General features: G+C 43.1%; 1 protein-coding gene across 1 annotated transcript in view; it reads right to left on the bottom strand.

Moving 5' to 3' along the window:
- Window positions 1-22021, bottom strand: part of LOC124789141 (protein ELYS) — a 259690-nt gene that overhangs the window by 222673 nt on the left and 14996 nt on the right. The window contains exons 5-7 of the mRNA XM_047256434.1: window positions 7394-7577; window positions 4331-4550; window positions 3345-3495 (exon numbers count right to left, since the gene is read on the bottom strand). Of these exons, the coding sequence (XP_047112390.1) occupies window positions 3345-3495; window positions 4331-4550; window positions 7394-7577 (555 nt within the window). The remainder of the gene's footprint in view (window positions 1-3344; window positions 3496-4330; window positions 4551-7393; window positions 7578-22021) is intronic.

Raw genomic sequence — 22021 nt, 5'->3', positions numbered from 1 at the left:
ACACCATACTTACTCCCAACTCCCTGGCTCACAGATCATGTTCCTATGAATAACCCACACACAAGACCTGTAAAACACACTCATTCAAAGCAGGGAGACCTTTGCAGACATTTATGTCTTATAGCAACCCCACTGTAACTCTTGCACAATCTTTTATGTAAGCATGACCACAAACCAACTGTCTAACTGAATGGACGGTTACTGCCAAACTGACAGAGCAAGTTAACCGCTTTCAACATTTCCAGTTTTGTTTATGTTTCTATCAACTGCTGAACACCATTACTGTGCTGTGAGTGGTTACCTTTACTTCTTCCATTACTTTAATGTATCAGGAAAATCTTGTATTCAGACAGTAGCAACATCATCATTCTTCACTGAACATTTTGGCTCTTTTGCACAGGAGTTGAATATACTGTATGTGTTTCTAAACTCCAAGAAAACAATGCAATCATTACAATTACCTTCAATATAACAGAAGTTGTGGGGAAGCAAGTATGGTGGATAGCTGCCAACAGGTGCGAGTTAACTCAGAGAGAGAGTGGAATTACCCCACCCCTCCCTCGTTCTGTGGTGTTAAGTTGAGCACATAGCCATACTCTTGTAAAAAAGCCTACTGAAAATGTTGGAGCTTTTCTTAATGTTTCAGAAACTATTAAATGTAATTAATCCTATGTTTGAATCTTCTCATTTTCAATAGTTTCTACAAAAATCTATGTTTTGGACAAGTTTCATGTCTGCTGTAATCTTAAAGACACAAAGCTTAAACTTTTAATAGCATATGTAGTATAGTACAAAACCACTGTATAGAAGTACCTGTAGAGTTACGTTGAGTATTCATCAAGTTACTGATGGTCTTTTGGGATTTCACATCTGCTGAAAACTTTAATAGTGGGGGTGTTTCAGCACAAAAACATCCTACAAGTACAGTTATAAATTTCGCATTTAAAAGCCTATCTCTTAGGAGAATCATTCAAACCATCGTTCCACCATCGCACAGACTTCCGCACGGAGGACATAGTAATCGGTATCCCTGGTGTAGATAAACAACTGAAACACTTGAAAACAAGTAAGTCCCAATTAGGTTCCACAAAGAGTACCCTTTGGCACTGGCCCCTTACTTATCTTGCATTTACCATGAATCTCTCACCCAGTACAAAGCCCAAGTGACTGGAAAAAAGCACAGGTGACTTCTATATATAAGAAGGGTAAAAGCCCAAGACACAGTTGCTAAGATAATCACAAGCAATACATTGTGAGACTCCAGCAGACAGACACTCACTCTCTCCCTGACCGACTTCCTAATTCTTTTGTACAATAGCAATCTGCAGCCATTTGCTGATGATGCTGTGATGCACGGGAAGGTCATGGCATTGTGTGACTATTGGATGATACAAGATGACATACACAGAATTTCTAGTTGGTGTGATGAATGACAGTTGGCTCTAAATGTAGGAAAATGAGGATGAGTACGAGAGAGAATCCTACAATGTTCTAATACAGCATTTGTAGGGTGCAGCTTGACACAGTCACATTGATTAAACATCTAGGAATAATGTTGCAGAGTGATATGCAACAGCATAAGCAGGTAAAGATTGTAGCAGGGAGAATTTTAACGGAGTGATTCATCTGTGAAGCAGACCACACATAGGACACTTATGTGACCCATTATTCAGTACTGCCTCAACTGTTTGGGATACACACCAGGTTGGATTAAAGGAAGACAACGAATCAATTCAGAGGTGGGCTGCTAGATTTGTTCAGAGGTGGGCTGCTAGATTTGTTACCGGTATGTTCGAACAACATGCAAGTATTACAGAGATGCTTCAGGAACTCAAATGGGAATCCCGGAGGGAACAAGACACTTTTCGAGGAACACTATTGAGTAAATTTCGAGAATCGGCATTTGAAGCTGACTGCAGAATGACTGAACTACTGGCAACATACATTTTGCCTATGGACCATTAAGATAAGACAAATTAGGGCTTGTATCAAGGTATATAGATAGTTGTTTTCCCTCACTATATTTGTGAGTGGAAAAGGACAGGAAATGACTAACAGTGCTGCAGCATACCCTCCTCATGCATCATATGGTAACTTGCAATGTATGTATGGTAGAATATAAATAATATAGGAGCAAAGCACACCACTCACTGGTGAGTGGTCCCCTTTACTTCTAAATTATTTACAATCGTCATATACACATTTTTATAATGTTACATTCAACACTTTCAAAGTTCTTACAAAAATGCTGGATTTTGGTAGAGAATGTCTAAGATATTATCTACTCTTTATCATTAAGTTATTATCTAGATACTACAGCACCATTTCTGGCTATATACCAACAAAAATGTACCCAATGTCAAGTAAATTATGTTATTACTATAGGGTACAGTGACAACAGAAAGCTCTGTTCAGAGGACAGCGACTAAGTTCTACTTATTTACTGGAACAGAACATCAAAACTTAAATGGCACATTCTATAAATGTTTATCTACTGTACAAAAGAATTAGGAAGTCAGTCAGGGAGGGAGGGAGGGAGGGAGGGTGTGTGTGTCTGCTGGAGTCTCACAATGTATTGCTTGTGATCATCTTAGCAACTGTGTTTTGGGCTTTGAATGACTATATGTGATGGAGGTTAGTATTATTGTGAGAGAGCATGATTGCATTGGATTCACATTGTTCAGATTAAATTTGATTCACATCGTACAGAACTGGACTTTTATGTGACTGTTACACAAATATTTGCTTCACCTGCAATGGCTTAGTGAATCTGAGAGTGTCATTTGTATTAAGATCCACATGGTGAGTTGAGCATTCATCTTTCCACTTTTACGGCAAGCTAAACTATCTTTAACTGACCCAGCTGATTTTTTTATAGACCCAGAATTTGTAAAACTGTGAACAGCATTTTGATTCTAAACTGTGCTAGGTGGATAGGAAAGAATGCAATCTGTGCATGTTATAAAAATGAACTTTGAATATAATGATTTTTCCACGAGATATGGTTCATGTGGTATCAGCAGCAATTTCCTTCTTGCCTTACAGTATCAAATAAGTGTTTCTTTTCAACTACGGAGAGATGGAGATATGGACATGTGGAATGAAGGCTATGGGTGACTCTTATGACTATTTTTAGGTTATTTAGTTCAGTAGTTTAGAGATCCTTGATGTGTGGTGAGCAATAATTATTAGGATAAAACTGAGACAGATGAAAAATGGAAATTAACTAAATCATATAATCAAACCAATAGTCCTGTTGCAAAGTGTACAACTATACCATATACAAGAGCTAAAACAAACAATTCATATTATTAGGAATTAATGAAGTTTACAGGCTGACTTACTGTCATCAAAATCATCAGGCCCGAGGGATCGATGCTGTCTTGAGACAGCCGTTCCGATGGCCTGGCAGGTGAGGCTGTTCCCTCCAAGTGTTTCCTTGTTCTCATATGCCTTCATTTCAAAGAAGTAATGCTGGCTACATCCTTTAAAGCCCTAAGAAACAATAAAACAGCAAGCCTTGAGAAACTTCTCACTCTTTTTCCCTCTCCCGCATTGTTATTAGGGGAGCTGCATTGGACTCGCTAGATGTCAATGCAGTCTAACATAAGATAGTACAATGTGTAAGAGACAGGGTATGTGACATCAACCCTCTTCATTCGCTTTTTCATTCCACTGAAAGATGTTGCAAAAAATGTATACACATATACTTAAATTATGATAAAAGTCTAAAATTTTTATGACCGATCTCTGTGCAATATTTATGTAAGCCTGGTGGCTATTGGAGGTAGAATGGTGATTTGGAGGGTGGGGGAGGGGGGGAGGGGGATGGAGGGATTAACAAGCTACAATCTTCAACAAAATTCTCATCATGCCGTTCACATGATACACAATGCCTACTTGTAGTGTATCCCAACCAAGGAGTTACATAAATATTGAAATGCTTTTAATTTCATCAAAAAATAACCAATATAGAATTGTGCAATATTTCTTTCAGCCTTCTCCAGGAAGTTCTGTATCTTTTGCAATTCAAGTTTAAGCACAGAGGAGAAGATACAGTGTAAAATACGTACATTAAAAGAAAAAAATATGGTACGCAACACTTCCACAATGAAAACTAATAGTTGATGAATGGAGGCAAGAGTTCCTCATTATCTGAATGAAAATTCCGTAAAGAAACTATATGAAGTACACAGGGGAAGAGATAAAAGGACTGAAGAGGGACATAGGAATGCTGCCTATACAAAAGTGCAATTTTCCATTTCAAGCTTTCGAAGAAATTGATGTAACTAACCTATTTATCATAGAATTTTTAAAAAAAGCAACAAACCTCATAGATATATCCACAGCCATCAATCCATTCTTTCCACTGGTAGCAAAGAGCATACATGAATGCTACTGGATGGCAAGAGTCACTACTGTTATCACTTATCTCACCACTGGGACTGTGCACAGTCCACACATAGCAGAAGTTGCGTGGATCATCCGATGGCTCCTGGAATGCGATGTGAGCTACTGGAATTGTCTGCTCCATCACTGGACTCACATACCTAAGGCATAAAAATACTTACTGAGATCATGAAGTGAAATAAGTTTAATACTTTTTTTATTTAGGAACGAACAAAACACTATTGATGTAAAATTGTACTTGTTATAAAATGCACAACGACTCTGAACACCACAATAACAAGTTACCAACTAGTTTCTAATTCCTGGCAATTTCTCAGTAAATTTGATATTCAATCAGTGTTTGGAAAAGAGTCCAAGTCATCAGTAATTCTTTTGCCCAGATACTGTTAAGGTGTGTATCACCAATTCACCTTGGCTAGGGCTGCAGGTTTGTGACTAAAATACTGGAGAAAAATTAACGGTGATTCACCTGCATGCCTTAAAGAAAGAGGGCTTAGTATTACACGGATAACAGTTTGGTCATAAGTAAGAAATATGTGCACGAAGATGATATACTTTTTTTAAACAACTGAGAATCCAGGACGGACTGTAACAAAATTATAGAATGGATAGTTGCTACTCACCATGTAGCGGAGATGCTGAGTTGCGCGTCACAAAATGAGCTTTCGGTCAACTAGGCCTTCGACAAAAAACACTCTCTCTCTCTCTCTCTCTCTCTCTCTCACTCACACACACACACACACACACACGACCACAGTCTCTGGCATCTGAAGCCAAGTTTGGCTTCAGTTACCAGAGGTCGTGTGTTTTGTGTGTGTGTGTGTGTGTGTGTGTGTGTGTGTGTGTGTTTTTTTTTGATGAGGGCCATGTTGGCAGAAAGCTCATTTTTTGACAGGGTTTTTGTTGTGCCTCTCTGTGAATCAGCATCACCGCTTTCTGGTGAGTAGCAACTATCCTTTTCATAATATTGTCACATTTTTTTTGAAAATTGTGATGAATTCTAGCGACCAAACATCTTATGAACAAGTCAAAACCATCAAGTATGGAAAGCATTTGTCCTGAGAAATTAATAGCAGGAGGAGGAGGAGGAGGAGGAGGAGGAGGAGGAGATTAGTGTTTAACGTCCCATTGATAACAAGGTCAATAGAGAGGGAGTGCAAGCTCAGATTACAGATGGATGGGAAAGGAAACTGGCCGTGCCCTTTCAGAGAAACCATCCCGGTATCTGCCTGAAGTGATTTAGGGAAATCATGGAAAACCTGAATCAGGATGGCCAGATGTAAGTTTGATCCGTCGTCTTCCCAACAGCAAATTCAGTGTGCTAAGCACCGCTCCACCTCACTCAGTGAGAAATTAATGGTAGAATTATGAAACAACACTAGTCATTGAAAAGAAAATGCCTGACAGATTTGTCAGAGGAATCCTAAACTATAATGAAAGTACACAGTCACTTACATCATAGTCACTTACAGACTCCTCATGTGTATTGTTTGTCAGCCTCAGATCTTCACAAAGCTGAACTGAAGAGAGAAGATTCGCAGGAAGATTGTGCTATTCATCATGAGTTTGTTTAGACCATGCTGTAGCATAACTAACCCACTCAAAAAACTAGTTCGAGATATTACAAGGAAAGTACTAAGCATCATAAAAGTTATTAAGAAAATTTAATTTCACTGGAATGAATAAATTACCATTTGATAGTCCTATGAATACTCTGTAAATATATATATATAAATCAAATGAGTCTCCAAAAGACAAAAATTGCCACAACAATTAATATTAACCCCAACAGTAAAATTAAGAAGGAAGGAAGAATACAGTATAATGTACCATCAAAAAAGTTAGACACTGAGTACAAGTTGGATTGAACAAAGACGGGAAATTAAGCATCTAGCAAAGTCACGGAAAATCTAAATATGCACCCCACTCTGCCTGCATCCAAGTCAAGTGTCCGAATCATTTGATCACCTAACTTGCTTATAAAAAAAAAAAAAAAGCTTATACTGTGGGGCACCTCAATCTTTCTTCTCACATACAATTGCTAAATGGAACAGAAATTAGGTTACACCATATACCAAATGTTATACACTGTATAGTGGTGAGTAGTGCACAAATGTAGCTGTAGCACCCTTTATGACACTGTCTAAGCATTAGGTATTTCAAGTCAGCAGCAGCCGTAAAGTTTACCACGACACTGGATAAGTCTGGTATAGAGCAAAAAAACTACCCCCTCTCCAGCCCCTGTTGCATACCCAATACAGCATCCCTCAACATAATTTTGAGCACCTGTGGTTACTGATCCTGGTCACAAATGTTGATATAGCATGAGGAGACGATTAGAGTGGTGTGAAGAAGATGTATGAATGATTTAATTAGTACTTTTTACATTACTAAATGCTACAAAATGATGAAACATTGTATAAGAATGTATAAGCTGAAACATCTGCCTTACTAAAACCACTAGTAGATATTAGTTGTACTAGTTGTGAATGAAGAGTTGAGTATTACCTAAACTATAAAATGAACTCATGAATAAGTACAGCATTAACTAAATTGCAGAGAGCTTTACTCCCACAAATGTTTACTTTTTGAATACTGAGAGGTGACATGTTACCTATGCAAAATTATTGATTTCTTTGAAATAAATCTCTAAAAATACTCTGAAAAATATCAGTTGACACATCGAAAGTAAAGTAACCAATAGGAATAACAAATTACTCTATATAACAGAAGCAGACATGGTTATTTACAAGTTTCTTTTATATTCTTGACATTTATATTCTTTTATATTCTTGACATAATATTTTATCATTAAGCTGATACCTAGAAATTTTCATAATAAATGTAAAAAAAAATTGTAAATTATGCAAGAACTAGGCACTGTTAAATTTGTGTACCTACTTTGTGAGAATAAGTTTTTATTAACAAGGAAAAACAAATGTATTCTTAAAACATCACATATATGAAAAGTGAAGTATCTCACCTAATTTTCTGCTCCCGCAAGTCCCATATCTCAAAACATCCAAAGTTATAGCCTACAAGAAGGCTTGTTATACATGGCACATACTGCACACAAGTCACATCCACCTTGTATGAAGGAAGGTAACATCGTACTTTACCATCTGAACCCTTCAGAGCGAACTTCCTTGGTACCTTAAACGACTCTTCTGGAAAAGGAAAAGAGGTAACATCTTCACAAATCTGTCTAAAAGAAGGTAAGAATAATAAGTTTACAGATTACTAAATTCCATAGAGGGTGTTTCAAGACCTTGCTGAAACTATGAGGAATGATAGCTTACAATAAATAATCTTTTTTATTAATAAACCACAGCCTAAAACACATCCTTAAAGTTATAATAATGAATAACTGCAATTGCGCAAAACTTATCATTCATTACTGTTAGGCATGTTCCGGCAGTAACTTATATGAATGACTTACAACCTACCCTCCATCTCAATATATGCAGCGCACCTTCATATTAATGTCCACCTAACTCTGGAGAGCATGTCACGATTTTGATGGGATGCACCAGCGATTCGGGCTCTCAGATTAGCTCTAGTGGCAACTGAAGTAACATAAATCACACTCTTAACATGACACCCCTTCATTACTTCCTTTGGGGACAAGTCAGGTGAACGCACTGGCCATGCAACACATCCTCTTAATCCTAACCCACATTCCCCAAAATTGACAGCTGTGCTTGCACATCTGCACTAAGTAGGGTGGGGCTCCATCATGCTGGAACCAGAGGCCTCCTTGCACAGTAGGCAGTAGATCGTCCAGCAGTTCCAGAAGTATGGTCTGCAGAAACTATAAGCTGCTCCAGTTAAGCTACATCACATCATTACAGGTCCCTGAACATGATTATTCGTAATTTCCACCAACACATTTACGGAGAGCTTTTGTTGGCACGATCTAACAGCAACTGCCTGCAAGTTCTCGTAGTCCCTGATGTGAATCTTCATACTTGTAAAATACCCATAAAATATAAAGACCTGATTTGTAAATAAACTGTGTGTGTAAGGCAAGATCATTCACTCTTTGATGTATGGACCACTGCACAAACCACATACAATGTAGGTAATCAGTTGGTACTAAAACTTGCACCATTTGACAATAGTATGTGTGTAGGTTGTACCCCTGCAACGCCCTCCAAATGAATCACCCTGTATAAACAAGGATTTAACTATAGGTCACATACTCACTAACAAATGATAATCCAAGGAAAGAACTGATTATAATCACTATTAAGCAAACAGTTACACACAAGTGCCTATGGTTAACAAACAGTTCTTCCTAAAGTTCTCACATTATGGAATCTCATTCTGCATTAAAATTTCTCAAATTACTGTTAGAAAATATCATTTAACGGCCAAATTTCAAGGGCACATTGTTATTAAAATTTCACATAGATGTTTTACCTAATTAACAATGAAGTTGCCATTACATTCTTTTCCCGAGCAAGAAAGATCATAGTGATAGTAACGTAACGGCTTCTGTGGTAAGGCAACTCTAAGAAAAATTATCACAAAAATACAATTTCAATCATGTACCAACAGAGTAATGGCTAGTAGGTAAGTGGCAGCAACCACCTTATATGCACAAGTGAATAGTAGCTTCCGTAAGTAAGAAGGGATTCCTTTATACAATAGAACAGGGGATATAATCTGAGGAATTTAGACATTTAGGAACGAACCATTCCATGCAAAGTGGTCTAATTTCGGAAAAAGTTGCCACATGACCATCACAGACTTTCATGAAACGTTGTGTGAACATTCGCACACATTCCCAATTAATACTGTAAAGTTCTACTTTTATCAGTTTAATACTTGGAGACAGAGTTATTTGTTTGACCTTATAATGCACCTATCAACAGTGCATCTGAGTTTTTGGCAACTTTGAGGTATAGTATCACCAGTAATATTTTCTCAAAACAAACAAAACTAGGTCATCATCTACAACTTTTTGTGCTCTCTTAAAGAAAATAATTTTAAAAGGTATTTCCTGAGCAATTTGCATAAGGATAATCTGAAGAAAAGTCAGCCAAATAGAAAAACACTGGAAAAAATGTTTAAATGTAGTAAATGTAGACCTACTGCATTTACCAAACACTCCCAATAGTCGTGAACCTTTCCTCTGCAAGCCTTAGCCTACAGAAGTATCAGTTCTTTCCAGAGGACTCAGCTTTTGCTCCATTCCTAAATTTAATCAAGCTAGACTTGGTCAAGACCTTCTCTCCTCCTCCTGGTCCTTACAATGGAAAAACTTTTCGCCACCAACCCTACCAATCAGACTCAACCATAGAGCACTGTTGAATCCTGCCCGACTCAGTTCACTTCTCCATCCAACCATGATCCACCCCCACTGCCCCCAAATCACCCCGTTAACTTTCCAGAATTTCTTAACCTCGAACCTGGCCTCACCATCATTCTCCAAATCCCTCAACCACGCAAACTAACCTTACACCCACAGAAAGAACTGCTGCCCACCACCTACAGACTGATCCTGACATCATAAGCCTACCTGCAGACAAATGGTTCAACATTGTTTTGAACCACAAGGATTACCTGGCAGAAGGACTCAGCCAGCTGTCAGGCACATCCAACTACAAACCTTTCCACAGTGACCCTATTCCAGAAATCCAGCAGGATCTCTAGTCTCTCCTCGAATCCTTAGGCCCATTCCTGAACCTCCCCCCCAAGAGTCCACTTCTCCCTTCGCACCTACCACCCCCCGCACTCCTACCTTCTACATGCTTCCTCAAGTTCATAAACCTAACTACCCAGAATGCCCCATTGTGGCCACTTACTGTGCCCCCACTGAGAGAATCTCTGCTCTTGAAGACCAACACCTTCATCCTATTACCCAGAACCTACTCTCCTATATAAAAGATACCAACCATTTCCTCCACCGACCCTCTACAGTTCCTGTTCCTTTCTCACACAGCACCTTGTTCATCACTGCTGATGCCACCTCCCTTTACACTAACATCCCTAATTCCCATGGCCTTACCACTATTGAACACTACCTTTCCCCAATGCCTGACAGATTCAAAACCAACAACCTCCTCCATAGACGCCATGACCAACTACATCCACACCCAGAATTACTTCTCCTTTCAAGGCACTACCTACAAACAAATCCGGGGTATGTCTATGGGCATCTGCATGGCACCATCCTGTTCCAACCTATTCATTAGCTATCTAGAGGAATTTTTCCTAAAAACCAAGAATCCTAAACTCCTCACCTGGTTCAAATTCACTGATGACATCTTTGTGATCTGGATCAAGGGTGAGGACACCCTATCCACATTCCTCCAGAGCCTCAACAACTTCTCCCCCATTCACTTCAAATGATCCTTCTCAACCCAACAAAGCATCTTCCTCTTCACTTAAAGACAGGTACATCAGTACCTCTGTCCATATCAAGCCTACTAACCACCAGCAAGACCTCCACTTCGACAGTGCCACCCATTCCATACCAAGAAGTCTCTTCCGTACAGCCTAGCCACGAGTGGCTGTCGCATCTGCAGTGATGAGCAGTCCCTCTCAAAACATACTGAGGGTCTCACTGAGGTCTTTACAGACCGCAATTATCTTCCCAACCTCGTACAAGAACAAATCTCCCATGCCTCATCTCTCCATCGCCCACTACTCCCAAAGTCTCACCATCCAGCCACAGATGAGCATTTCCCTCATAACTTAGTCCCACCCAGGACTGGAGCAACTGAATTACATTCTCCGCCAGGATTTTGACTACCTCTCGTCATGCCCTGAAACGAGAAATGTCCTGCCCACCTCTCCTATAGTGGTATTCTGCCATCCACTGAACCTACACAACTCCTGCTCCCAACCCTTTACCTCATGGCTTATATCCCTGTAATAGACCTAGATGCAAGACTTGTTCCATACATCCTCCCACCACCACCTACTCCAGCTGTTCACAAACATCACCTATCCCATCAAAGGCAGGGATACCTGTGAAACCAATCATGTGATCTACAAGCTAAGCTGCAACCTTTGTGCTGCATTCTATGTGGGCATGCAACCGACAAGCTGTCTGTCCGCATGAATGACCACCAACAAACCATGGCCGAGAAACAAATGAACCACCCTGTTGGTGAGCATGCTGCCCAACATGACATTTTTCATTTCAATGACTGCTTCACAGCCTGTGCCATATGTATCCTTCCCACCAACTTCAGCTTCACTGAACTGAGCAAGTGGGACCCCCCCCCCCCCCCCAATGATATATCCTACACTCCCGTAACCCTCCTGGCCTCAACCTTTATTAGTCATTATCCTCACCCATCTAGCCCCTTCCCCATTACCATTCCAGCACTACACAGCCCTCAGCCCTCTATTCCACAAAAGCACCCAACCTTTTTACTTCTCCCCTTTTCCACTATCCCCCCCTCCCCCACCCACCGTCTAACCTCCCAACTGCGCCTAGCTGCCCAACCCTCTCTCCGCTTCATCCCTACATGCTCCCCAGCAGCAATTCCACAGCCAGTCCAATCGGGGCGGCGAAGTGGGGAGCAAAACGCCCTGCTGTCCCCTCCACCCACCGATAAGGTTGAAGGTCCATCCCTTAAATAAATCAATAAAAAAAAAAACCATCATGAAGAAACCGTAAAACGAGATCAGCTGCTGAGGCACTGTCAGCTAACACCAGCGGTAGTGAGTCAAGAAAGCTAAGAGTCTGTCGCAGGGCAGATAAGTTGGTACAGTCCAGTAGGAGATGAACCACAGTCAACACTGATCCACAGCGACAGAGAGGGGGGTCCTCACAAGGGAGGAGATAACCGTGAGTCAGCCAAGTATGGCCGACGCAGAGCCGGCAAAGGACGACAGAGGCCCTATAAGAAGCCCGTAAGGAGGACTGCCACATAGCTGTAGAATCCTTTATCGCCCTGAGCTTGTTCAGCGAAGAAAGAGTGTGCCATTCGACACTCCAAAGTCACAAAACCTGATGACGTAAAGCCGAGCGAAGGTCTATTTCTGGAATGCCAATAGCAAGAGATGGCCTGTTAGTAGCCAATTTAGCTAGTCTATTGGCAAGTTCTTTGCCAGGGATCCCAACATGTCCTGGGGTCCCAATTAAAACCACTGAGCATTCCATGTTGATCAAGGAGAGAAAGGGAGTCCTGGATAGCCATGACCAATGGGTGGCAAGGGAAGCACTGGCCGATACCTTGCAAACTGCTCAAGGATTCACTGCAGATAGTGTAGGACAGTCCTGAGCAGAAGTGGACATGGTCCAGTTTGGGCAAAATGGCGACCAATTCGGCAGTAAAAACACTAAAGCCATCTGGCAAGGAACGAAGTTCCGCATGTCTCACATGGGTGAAAGCATAATCAATGTGACCAGCAACCATGGAGCCAACAGTATAAATCACTTCTCAATGTTGGAATGAACTGAGAAGACAGTAGAATTGGTGGTGAAGGGCCTCTGGAGGGACAGAATCCTTTTAACTGATGGAGAGATTAAGACAGAGCTGTGGGTGCAGCGAATGCGGAGCGCTTAAGATATCAGCTGTTGTTGGCGCAAAACTCGCAGCGGTGGAACCCCCGCCACTGCGAGAAGGCTAATCACGGGGCTAGTCTGGAAGGCACCAGTTGCAAGTCGTACCCCACAATGGTGGATGGGGTCTAGTATCTGCAATGTCAAAGGTGATGCAGAACCATAGACAGGACTCCTGTAGTCTAAACGAGACTGGCCAGCGCTTTGTACAATCACAGTAGAATATAGCAGTATGCACCCCAGGTGGTATTGCACAGACATCTAAGAACATTGAGATGTAACCAGCACCTCCCCTTCAGTTGGTGAAGATGAAGGGGCCATGTCAACCGGGCATCGAATACCAGACCCAAGAAGCGATGGGTGTCCACCACCTCGAAGGATTGGCCATTGAGGAACAGGTCCGGATGGAGATGGAATGTACGGCGACAGCAGAAATGCACGACATATGACATGGCCACCGAAAATTGAAAACCGTGGGAGAGAGCCCAAGATTGCGCCCGGTAGATTGCCCCCTGTAAACGACATTCTGCAGCGCCCATGACGGAGGAAGCAATGTAGATACAAAAATCGTCAGCATAAAAAGAGGGGGACACTGTTGGCCCAGCAGCCGCCACCAGTCCATTAATGGCTATGAGAAAGAGAGGGACACTCAACACGGAATCCTGTGGAACCCCATTTTCTTGCCGATGGGAAGTGCTGTAAGAGGAACCAACTGGGTCACGGAAAGAGCAACATGAAAGAAAGTTACGGATAAAAACTGGTGAGCGCCACGAAGGCCCCATTTGTGAAGGGTGGTGAGGATGTGGTGGCACCAGATGGTGTCATAGGCTTTATGCAGGTCACAGAAGACTGCAATGAGGTGTTGCTGATGGGCAAAAGCCGACCACATAGCAGACTCAAGGTGGACCAAGTTATCCACCACAGACTGGCCACAGCGAAAAATACCTTGAGTCAATGACAAAAGGTCACAGGATTCAAGGATCCCAAACAGCCACAGTCTCACCAGGTGTTCAAGAAGCTTGCAGAGGGTGTTGGTAAAGCTAATTGGACAGTAGCTATCCAACTGAAGAGGTGGTTTCCCAGGCTTCAACACCGGATTAACAATGTTTTCCCGCCACTAGGTAGGAAATACCCCCTCACTCTACAGACGGTTGAAACGGGTCAGTATACGACGGTGGCTAGCCACCGATAAATGTTGGAGCATTTGGTTATGTATCCGATCTGGTCCAGGAGCCATGTTGCGACAAAGGTCGAGGGCACTGGCAAATTCCCACTTGCTAAATGGGGCTTTATAAGGCTTCAAGCAGCAAGAAACAAAAGACAAAGGCAGTCATTCCGAGTGCTCTTTCAGGAGGAGGAACGTAGGCAGAGACTGAGTCGATGCAGAGGCTTGGGCAAAGTGTTGAGCGAAATGTTCTGCGACCAAGTCCGGATGAGTAAGGACAACACCACGCACAGAAATTCCTGCAACGCCGGTGGGAGGACGATGGCCCAAAATTCGCATGAGTTTCACTCAGACTTGTGAAGAGGGGGTGTGCGGCCCTATGGCAGCCACATATCGTTCCAGCAAATTGGTCTCTGAAATTTGATTAGGCAACAGGCCCAAGAGCAGAATCGTTTAAAGACCAGAAGGAGAGCAGTAGAAGGGTGCCACTTGAAGTGTTGAAGAGCACGGCGGTGGTCTTTTGTGACCGCAGCAATTTCCGAAGTCCACCAAGGGACCATCTTCCAACGGGGGGAACCCGAGGAAGAAGGGATGGCTGAAACAGCTGCGGAAAAAATGGCAGCAGTCAAAGTCTGTGTAGACTCATCAATACTGCTGTGTGGTAGTACAGGGGGGATGGTAGCACAGAAGAAGGCATCCCAATCAGCTTTAGAGAAGGCCCACCTGGGAGGGTGATGGAGCGAGATATACTGAAGGAAGGTCAAAACAACTGGGTAATGATCGCTGTCACATAAGTCATCGTTGACACCCCATTGAATAGAGGGACGAAGGGCCGGGACTGCAGATGGAGAGGTCAATGGCAGAGAAAGTTCCGTGTGCCACACTAAAGTGTGTGGGAGCGCCGTGTTTAGTAGACGGAGGTCAAGTCCTGCCAGAACAGTTTCAACTGTCCTGCCCAGGGCAGTAGTGTAACTACCCCAAAGAGGGTTGTGGGCATTAAAGTCCCCTAAAAGCAAGAAGGGAGTTGTTGAAGAAGGGTGGTTAGGGCAAGGGATGTGGGCAGCCTGTCAGGTGGGAGGTAGAGATTACAGATTGTGATTGGAGTGGCCAGATGGACCCTGACAGCAATTTCTTCCAGAGTGGTATGGAGGGGAACCCATTTACTAACAATGTCCTTGCAGACCAAGGTGCAAACACCACCAGAAGCCCCCAAGGGGCCAATTCGGTTCCGACAGAAAGCGTGGAACCCACAAAGGGTGGGTGAGTGAGAATTGGCAAAAAGGGTCTCCTGGAGATCAATGCAAGCAGCAGAGTAGGAGGAAAGAAGGGGCTGCAACCCTGGAAGGTGACACAAATATCCATTACAATTCCACTAGAGGATTCTCAAGCTGGAGTCCAAATGGGAAGCGAACGGACCAGAGCCGGTCACGCCGCCGAGTCGCCATCCATCACCAATAAGGATGGGGTAATGTCCATACAGGTGTGGTCAGACTCTGTTGGTTCATTGGCTGGAGGAGGGGAAGGCGGCAGCTCATGGAGTGCCGGAGGGGCCTTGCCCTTGTTCTGGCGTTTCTGCTTTTTCTCTTGTGAAGAAAGAGAAGGGCAGACTGCAGCAAGGCTGGGCACGGAATTACATCTGGCGATCTTGGCACCCACTGGCCGTGGATCACGCTGCCAATGTGGAGCTGCAGATCGCCTTTCAGGGAGGTGCCGGGAAGAAGAGACCTGGGAGGGAGCTCCAGCACCGGCAGCTGCAGAATAAGGGGAGCACTTCTCCGGTGGGGGGAGGGGGGAGCAGCACCCGAAGGGGTGGGTATGGGTACTGATGGGGAGGGGAAGCGGAGTGGGAGGGGGAGGATGAGGAGGAAGGTGTGGGGTGGAGGAGGTGGGGCTAAGAAGAGGAGGGGGTAGGAGGGGGAATAGACGTAACTGAAGCAAAAGTAGAAGTTATAGGCACGGCATGGAGCCATCATACTTTCAATAAGCCTCAGTGTAGGTAAGTCGACCGAAGGTCTTGTACTTCTGAATCTGTCGTCCTTTCACATACACCGGGCATGCTGGCGAGTGTGGAGGATGCTGCGCATTACAATTTACACAAACTGGCGGGGGAGCAGAGGAACTCCCCTCACGGAGGGGGCACCCACAGTCACCGCAGAGGGTGTCATGGGTGCAGCGGGAAGACTTGTCCAAACCGTACACATTTAAAGCATCTCATCCGTGGTGGAATGTATGGTTTTACACCACACCGATACACCATCACCTTGACCTTCTCTGGGACAGTATCCCCTCAAAGGCCAGGATAAAGGCACCTGTATCGGTGCGATTGTTTTTAGGGCCTCATTCTACACGGTGGACAAATCGAACTCCTCACCACTCGAGGTTTGCGAGGAGCTCCTCGTCAGTTTGGAGTAGAAGATCCCGGTGGAAAATGATGCCCTGTACAGAGTTCAAAGATTGGTGGGGTGTGATGGAGACTGGGATGTCACCGAGGTGGTAACAAACCCGCAGGGCTTCAGACTGGACAGAAGAAGATGTCTTTATGAACAAAGAACCAGACTGCATTTTACTCAAGGATTCCGCTTCGCTGTACTTATTTTCAATCATCTCCACGAAAATCAAAGGCTTGGTCATGGCAAAACTTTCGCCATGCTTCCTGGTACAAACCAGGTACTGAGGGAAAGGTTTCACCCCAAGCCGGCGAGCTTGACCCTCTTCCCAGGGGGTGGCCGGGGAGGGGAAGGCCAAATGATCAGAAGAAGGAGTGCCACGTCTTCTATTTTACAGATGGCCACAGAATGGCCAGGATGTTGACACTTTTGTCATTTCATGTGCAAGGCGTCTGACCTAGTGCTACCCACTCCGACCAGGGGCTCGCCCCATGGGCACCACCCAGCCACAGCAAGGCCCGTCTGGTACGGCGAACATTGCTGGGAGTTCTGATGCCCCAAAGTGATGAGCATTGACTCCTTGACATACATGAGGCGTTAACATCTCAGGCAGGTACTAGCAGTGTGATCCCTGTGTCGTTAGGGGGCTCAGCCAAGTCGATACTTAACAGCCCCACCACACGGACTGGCTACCATGCTGGCGACCTAGCAGGAAGGGGGCCAGGGTGCAAGGGGAAAAAGGAGGGGAGGGGAGGGGAGGGGAGGAGCCTGCACCATGGAAACTACGTTGGGAGTTCATCCCCAAATGGCTCACACTGAACGGAAAACGTTGGATATGGAGGTCAAACCCAAGGTGACCAAAAACACCGAAAAGGAGATGGAAACAGCAAACTATACAATAGCACATACCAAAAACAAAGCCGGGAGGATAGCCAGGTCGATATAAAGAAGCCCAGCAAGAGAGAAGGGAGGGGGCAAGGAGAAAGGAGCAAGGACAGGGAAGAAGAGAAACAGGGACAGTAATGCAGTATGGAGAAAGGAAGGAGACTGCAATAGCTCGGGGCCCCGTGCACACCACACACGTACCCACAAAAGGGACTGTGGGCCCCCTGAAGGGATGTGATCCTGAGGGCTACTGAAGATGACAGTAATGACCTGAAGCAGGTCCAATCCAATGCTGAGGTAGTTCAGCATTAAGGTAAGTACAAAGTCCAAAGGAAAGTGTGGTGGGGCATGTCTTGTTGCAAACTGAAGTCTCTACTGTCTTGCTATAATTATGGCATACAACACTGCTTCAGCAAGTCCAGGTACACAATACAAGTCCCAGTTTTCTCCACAAAGAAAAATGGTCTACAATTTTTTCATAACCACATGGCACAAAAGACATCAACTTTAGGTTAATTAGAAATGATTACCACAACCTTGGGTGGATGCTCTGTGCCCTAAACACATACATTATGACGCTTCAGACATCTGAAATATCGCTTTGTCAATGAAAACCAACTTCTGTGAAAAACTGTCTTCCTGCAGTAGAAATCAACAGTCACTGCAAAAGTCACAAGGAAGTTCACTGTCTCCAGTACCCAGTTCATTCAACAACTGCAGCCAGTATAGTTTTACACAGAGATATTTGCATGGAAAATGCCAGACAGTTGACTACAGGATCTGCAGTTGTCTGCTTGCACACATTGTCCACTTTTTTGGGCTCGTGAGAATGATTCTCAGACTTACTCTGCCTTCTGTGCCGACAGTAGCAGCCCCGTTTTCTTCAGACCACACAAGCAGACAGCCTCACAAAATGTTTTGTACCACCCTTGGATTTTTCATCTGTTTGAGCTTTTACCCGATATCTGGTACATGACCATCACTGAACTGTTACAAGTGACTCATATTTAGCAAATTCAAGGAGACAAAACACATGCATCACTCCATAATATGTCGTGGTATCATATTCCTGCCTATAATGATGTGCTCTGCAACCACGTCATGACAAGTATTATGAATAACCAAAACTTGGAGAAATGCCATATCCACTAACAAGTGGATTTTTCTGTATGTTCTGTACTTTCTGAGTAGACATCTTCTATAACCCCAGAGATAATTGTTCATAATGCTGTCATAACCTCCTTTGCTTCAGTTGCTGTGAGCTGCCTGGATTCCAACCAGACTGAAGTAGTACTGTTGTATTAATATTTGTAGCACCCATTACGCCTTTTGATGATCATTTGTTTTTCAGAGACAGTTTTGTTACTAAGTGAAACGGACATACTCTTAGCATTTTCCAACTCTGACTGATGAGATGGCCAGTAATATCTTAATAAATTGCATACTGCAACTGAAGTCTGGCTTACATTGAAAGTTCTGTCCTGGTTCATTAGTTTTTTCCCCAACATCTTTATTATGTTGTCATGTATGGATTAGTACAAGACGATTTTCGGCAATTATGAGAAAGATAGATTGCTACTCACCATAAAAATGACACACTGAGTTGCAGATAGTTATAAGGAAGAGACTGTTACACATTAAGCTTTCAACCAAAGCCTTCTTCATGAAAGAAAGGAAAACACGTTCACACATGCTGGTGCACCTCACGAACATGACTACTATGTCCAGCTGATTTTGCCAGAGAGAGCGGCCATACCCGTGAGGTGTGCCTTCTTGTGTGAATATCTCTCTCTCTCTCTCTCTCTCTCTCTCTCTCTCTCGGTGTGTGTGTGTGTGTGTGTGTGTGTGTGTGTGTGTGCGCGCGCGCGCGCACCTTTTTTCTGAAGAAGGCTTTGGCCAAAAGTTTTTGTTGTGTCTGTTTACAATTCTGTGTGTCATCTTTACAGTGAGTAGCACTCTTATCCTTTTCATAACAGTTCATATGCCAACCTATTATAACATGATTTTCAACTTTTTGAAACACATTGCCTACAAGCAGATAGATGTAAATCCTACGCAAGAGGAAGAAGTTCACTTTTCTCAGCGCATCAGACTTGCCATGTAGTGTCATTAATGATCTCAGAATACAAGCCACCATGACTACATGGGCTTTTAAAGGTATGCAAGGAAGGCATTCCTCTGAGATCTATAGTTAATAACACTGACACATGTATGTACCAGCTGTCATATTCCCTTAAATGCATTCTCAGTGAATATGTAGGGAAGTGAGAACACTAAATTTGTAATTCTAATCATTCTGTAAGCTGTCTGACAATTACAGCTTCTAGATATCGATATTATAGTCAATTTTGATGTGGTCTCCTGTACTACAGAGCCACTTTCTGAATTCTTAAAGCTAATTGTGAAAAAGTTTGATGACTGTTTCCCTGAACTTTAAATCGCACTCTCATATCAACTTATTTCCAATATGATGGAAAATATTCTCAACATGCTGTAGTGGTCATCCACTCCTAGGCTGGAAACCCTTACTATTTGTCAGGATGAAGGACCTTGTACAGCATCGCCATATGCAATAAAATGGGATTAAATATTACTTCCTTTATTTCTCTAAATAAATCTCGTCACCATATTTTTGGTGGTGGCTGCTAGCACCCTAGCAAGCCGGTGAGGAATCTGCTGAACCCAGCAGTTGGCTCAGGCTACCGTATCTTGCTGTATCAGCCCTGTGCTAAGGCCACTCACTTTTAGTAAGCCTGTTGCCATGCATGGTATTGAAGATGCACCCCTTCAGAAGTTCTGCTCGGAGGTGTTAATGCCCATGATGTGTAGGAGTACTCTGTCCCTCTCAGGTCACTGCCTGTGTTGTCGCATCAAATAGACTATAATGTCAGGTACTGTGAGGTCATGTTAAATGCTGATCCTGGTCAGCTGACTGAGTAGGTCATCTAATCCAAGTGGTGTTGGAGTTTAAGAGTACTTTGTGCCCCAGGCTTCAATGGTGTTGGTAGGCCCTAGACTACCAAAAACCGGAGGCTGGTAATGGAGGCTCACTTCGATCACCAGTGGCTGTCGAATGGTGGTCATTTCTTAAGGCAGCCGGAATATGACCAGTACTGAAACAATCTCATACGCGAGATGTTAAAAAACAATGATCAGAGAAACGAGTGAAAACAACATTAACACCATCAATCCTGCTGACTGACTGCCTCCAGCTTATCAAGGTGAAGTATTTATGGTGCCGAGAAGAGGCTCTGTTTTTTTATGACTTGCATCATGACCGAATTGGTTTTGCTCTTTATGAGTTGTCAGTGGCCTTCCTTTTTGCTACAACTGCTTCATCAATTTGTTTCAGTGTCTGAACTGCTTTGTCAAACCCCTGGTGGGTGTTGCTGCTGTTGGGTGTTGCTGCTGTCGTCCTTAGCATTTCTTACATAATGTTACAAGAGTAACAGAGGAAGATTGGTTTGCACTCATTTAACCCTCTACATTGAGCTTGTTCACACCCACACAGAAGAGTTGATGTTGCACTCTTGGTGACCAACTAATCTTGTCAAAATGTTTATGTGCTGAGCAATGACACTCTGTTCGGACTTCGAAAATTTAACTTTCCCCGTTTTGTTACTTTCTTGACGCATAACAATACAAATGGTGTAGCAATGGGTTATCCATTATCCCTTACTGAAGCAAACCTACACAATGAAGACTTAGGCAAATACACAAGAATCAGCCAAGTTCAAGCAAATGGGTTTCTATCAATACTTGGATGATGAATTTGTGATGTGATAACATGGAATGAAATAGCACAAAGAGCTTCTGCAACATTTAAAATACATGAAACACGTGATGGGACTTGAAAAAGAGGGCCCACTACCTTTCTTGGACTTGTTAGTTAAGCGAACAACGAACAAATTCCTGGGTCACACTGTAAATAGAAAATACAATCCCCATCTGTCAGCAACATTCACAAAAAAATTCTGTGCTAAGACTAGGCCGTAAAATTGTAACACTTCGCTGAAGAATTAAAGCTATTCTTGAGGAAATGGTAGACCAAAAAAGAAAAAGCAATGCCAAGAATCACTCGTCTGCCATGTGCTGGCCCAGTCTTCAGACAGATTGGTAGGCTCCTATAAAAGCAGAGCATCCAATGTATGTAAATGGTAAGAGATCATCTTTTTAATGTTGAAGATGATCTAGATCTCCACAAACTAGGTATGTACTGCATTAAATGTGAATATGGCATGTCTTATATGAGGGAAGACAACTAGAACATTTGAGAAGAGGTGCAAGGACGATATGTGACAAACTCTACTAAAATTTCCAAGCAAATCAGCTGTTGCTGAACACTGCCTCAAGTATAATCTTGAACTAAAGTACAACTAGTTCAGTCTTGTCATGGAAATGTCAAATTTCTGGAACAGCTTAGTTAAGGTGACTGCTGAAATAAAGATGTCAGAAAGGTAATAAAACAGAAAGGACTGGAATTCAGCACAAGTTATTACAATTTTGCTGGCTACCCCAGCCATTAGAATCCAAAATCATCTACAGAATGTGGATTTCACATAATAACAATGCCTTCTCTGATAAACAAACATCGAAGAGAGTGGCGGGTGCCAGCAGTCAAATTAGGTGGTTACAAATTGTGGTGCATCA

This window comes from Schistocerca piceifrons, chromosome 3, assembly GCF_021461385.2.
Source record: "Schistocerca piceifrons isolate TAMUIC-IGC-003096 chromosome 3, iqSchPice1.1, whole genome shotgun sequence".
In the NCBI taxonomy this organism is placed as follows: domain Eukaryota; kingdom Metazoa; phylum Arthropoda; class Insecta; order Orthoptera; family Acrididae; genus Schistocerca; species Schistocerca piceifrons.
Note: the sequence above shows the minus strand (reverse complement) of the source record. Positions and strands in the feature narration are given on the sequence as shown.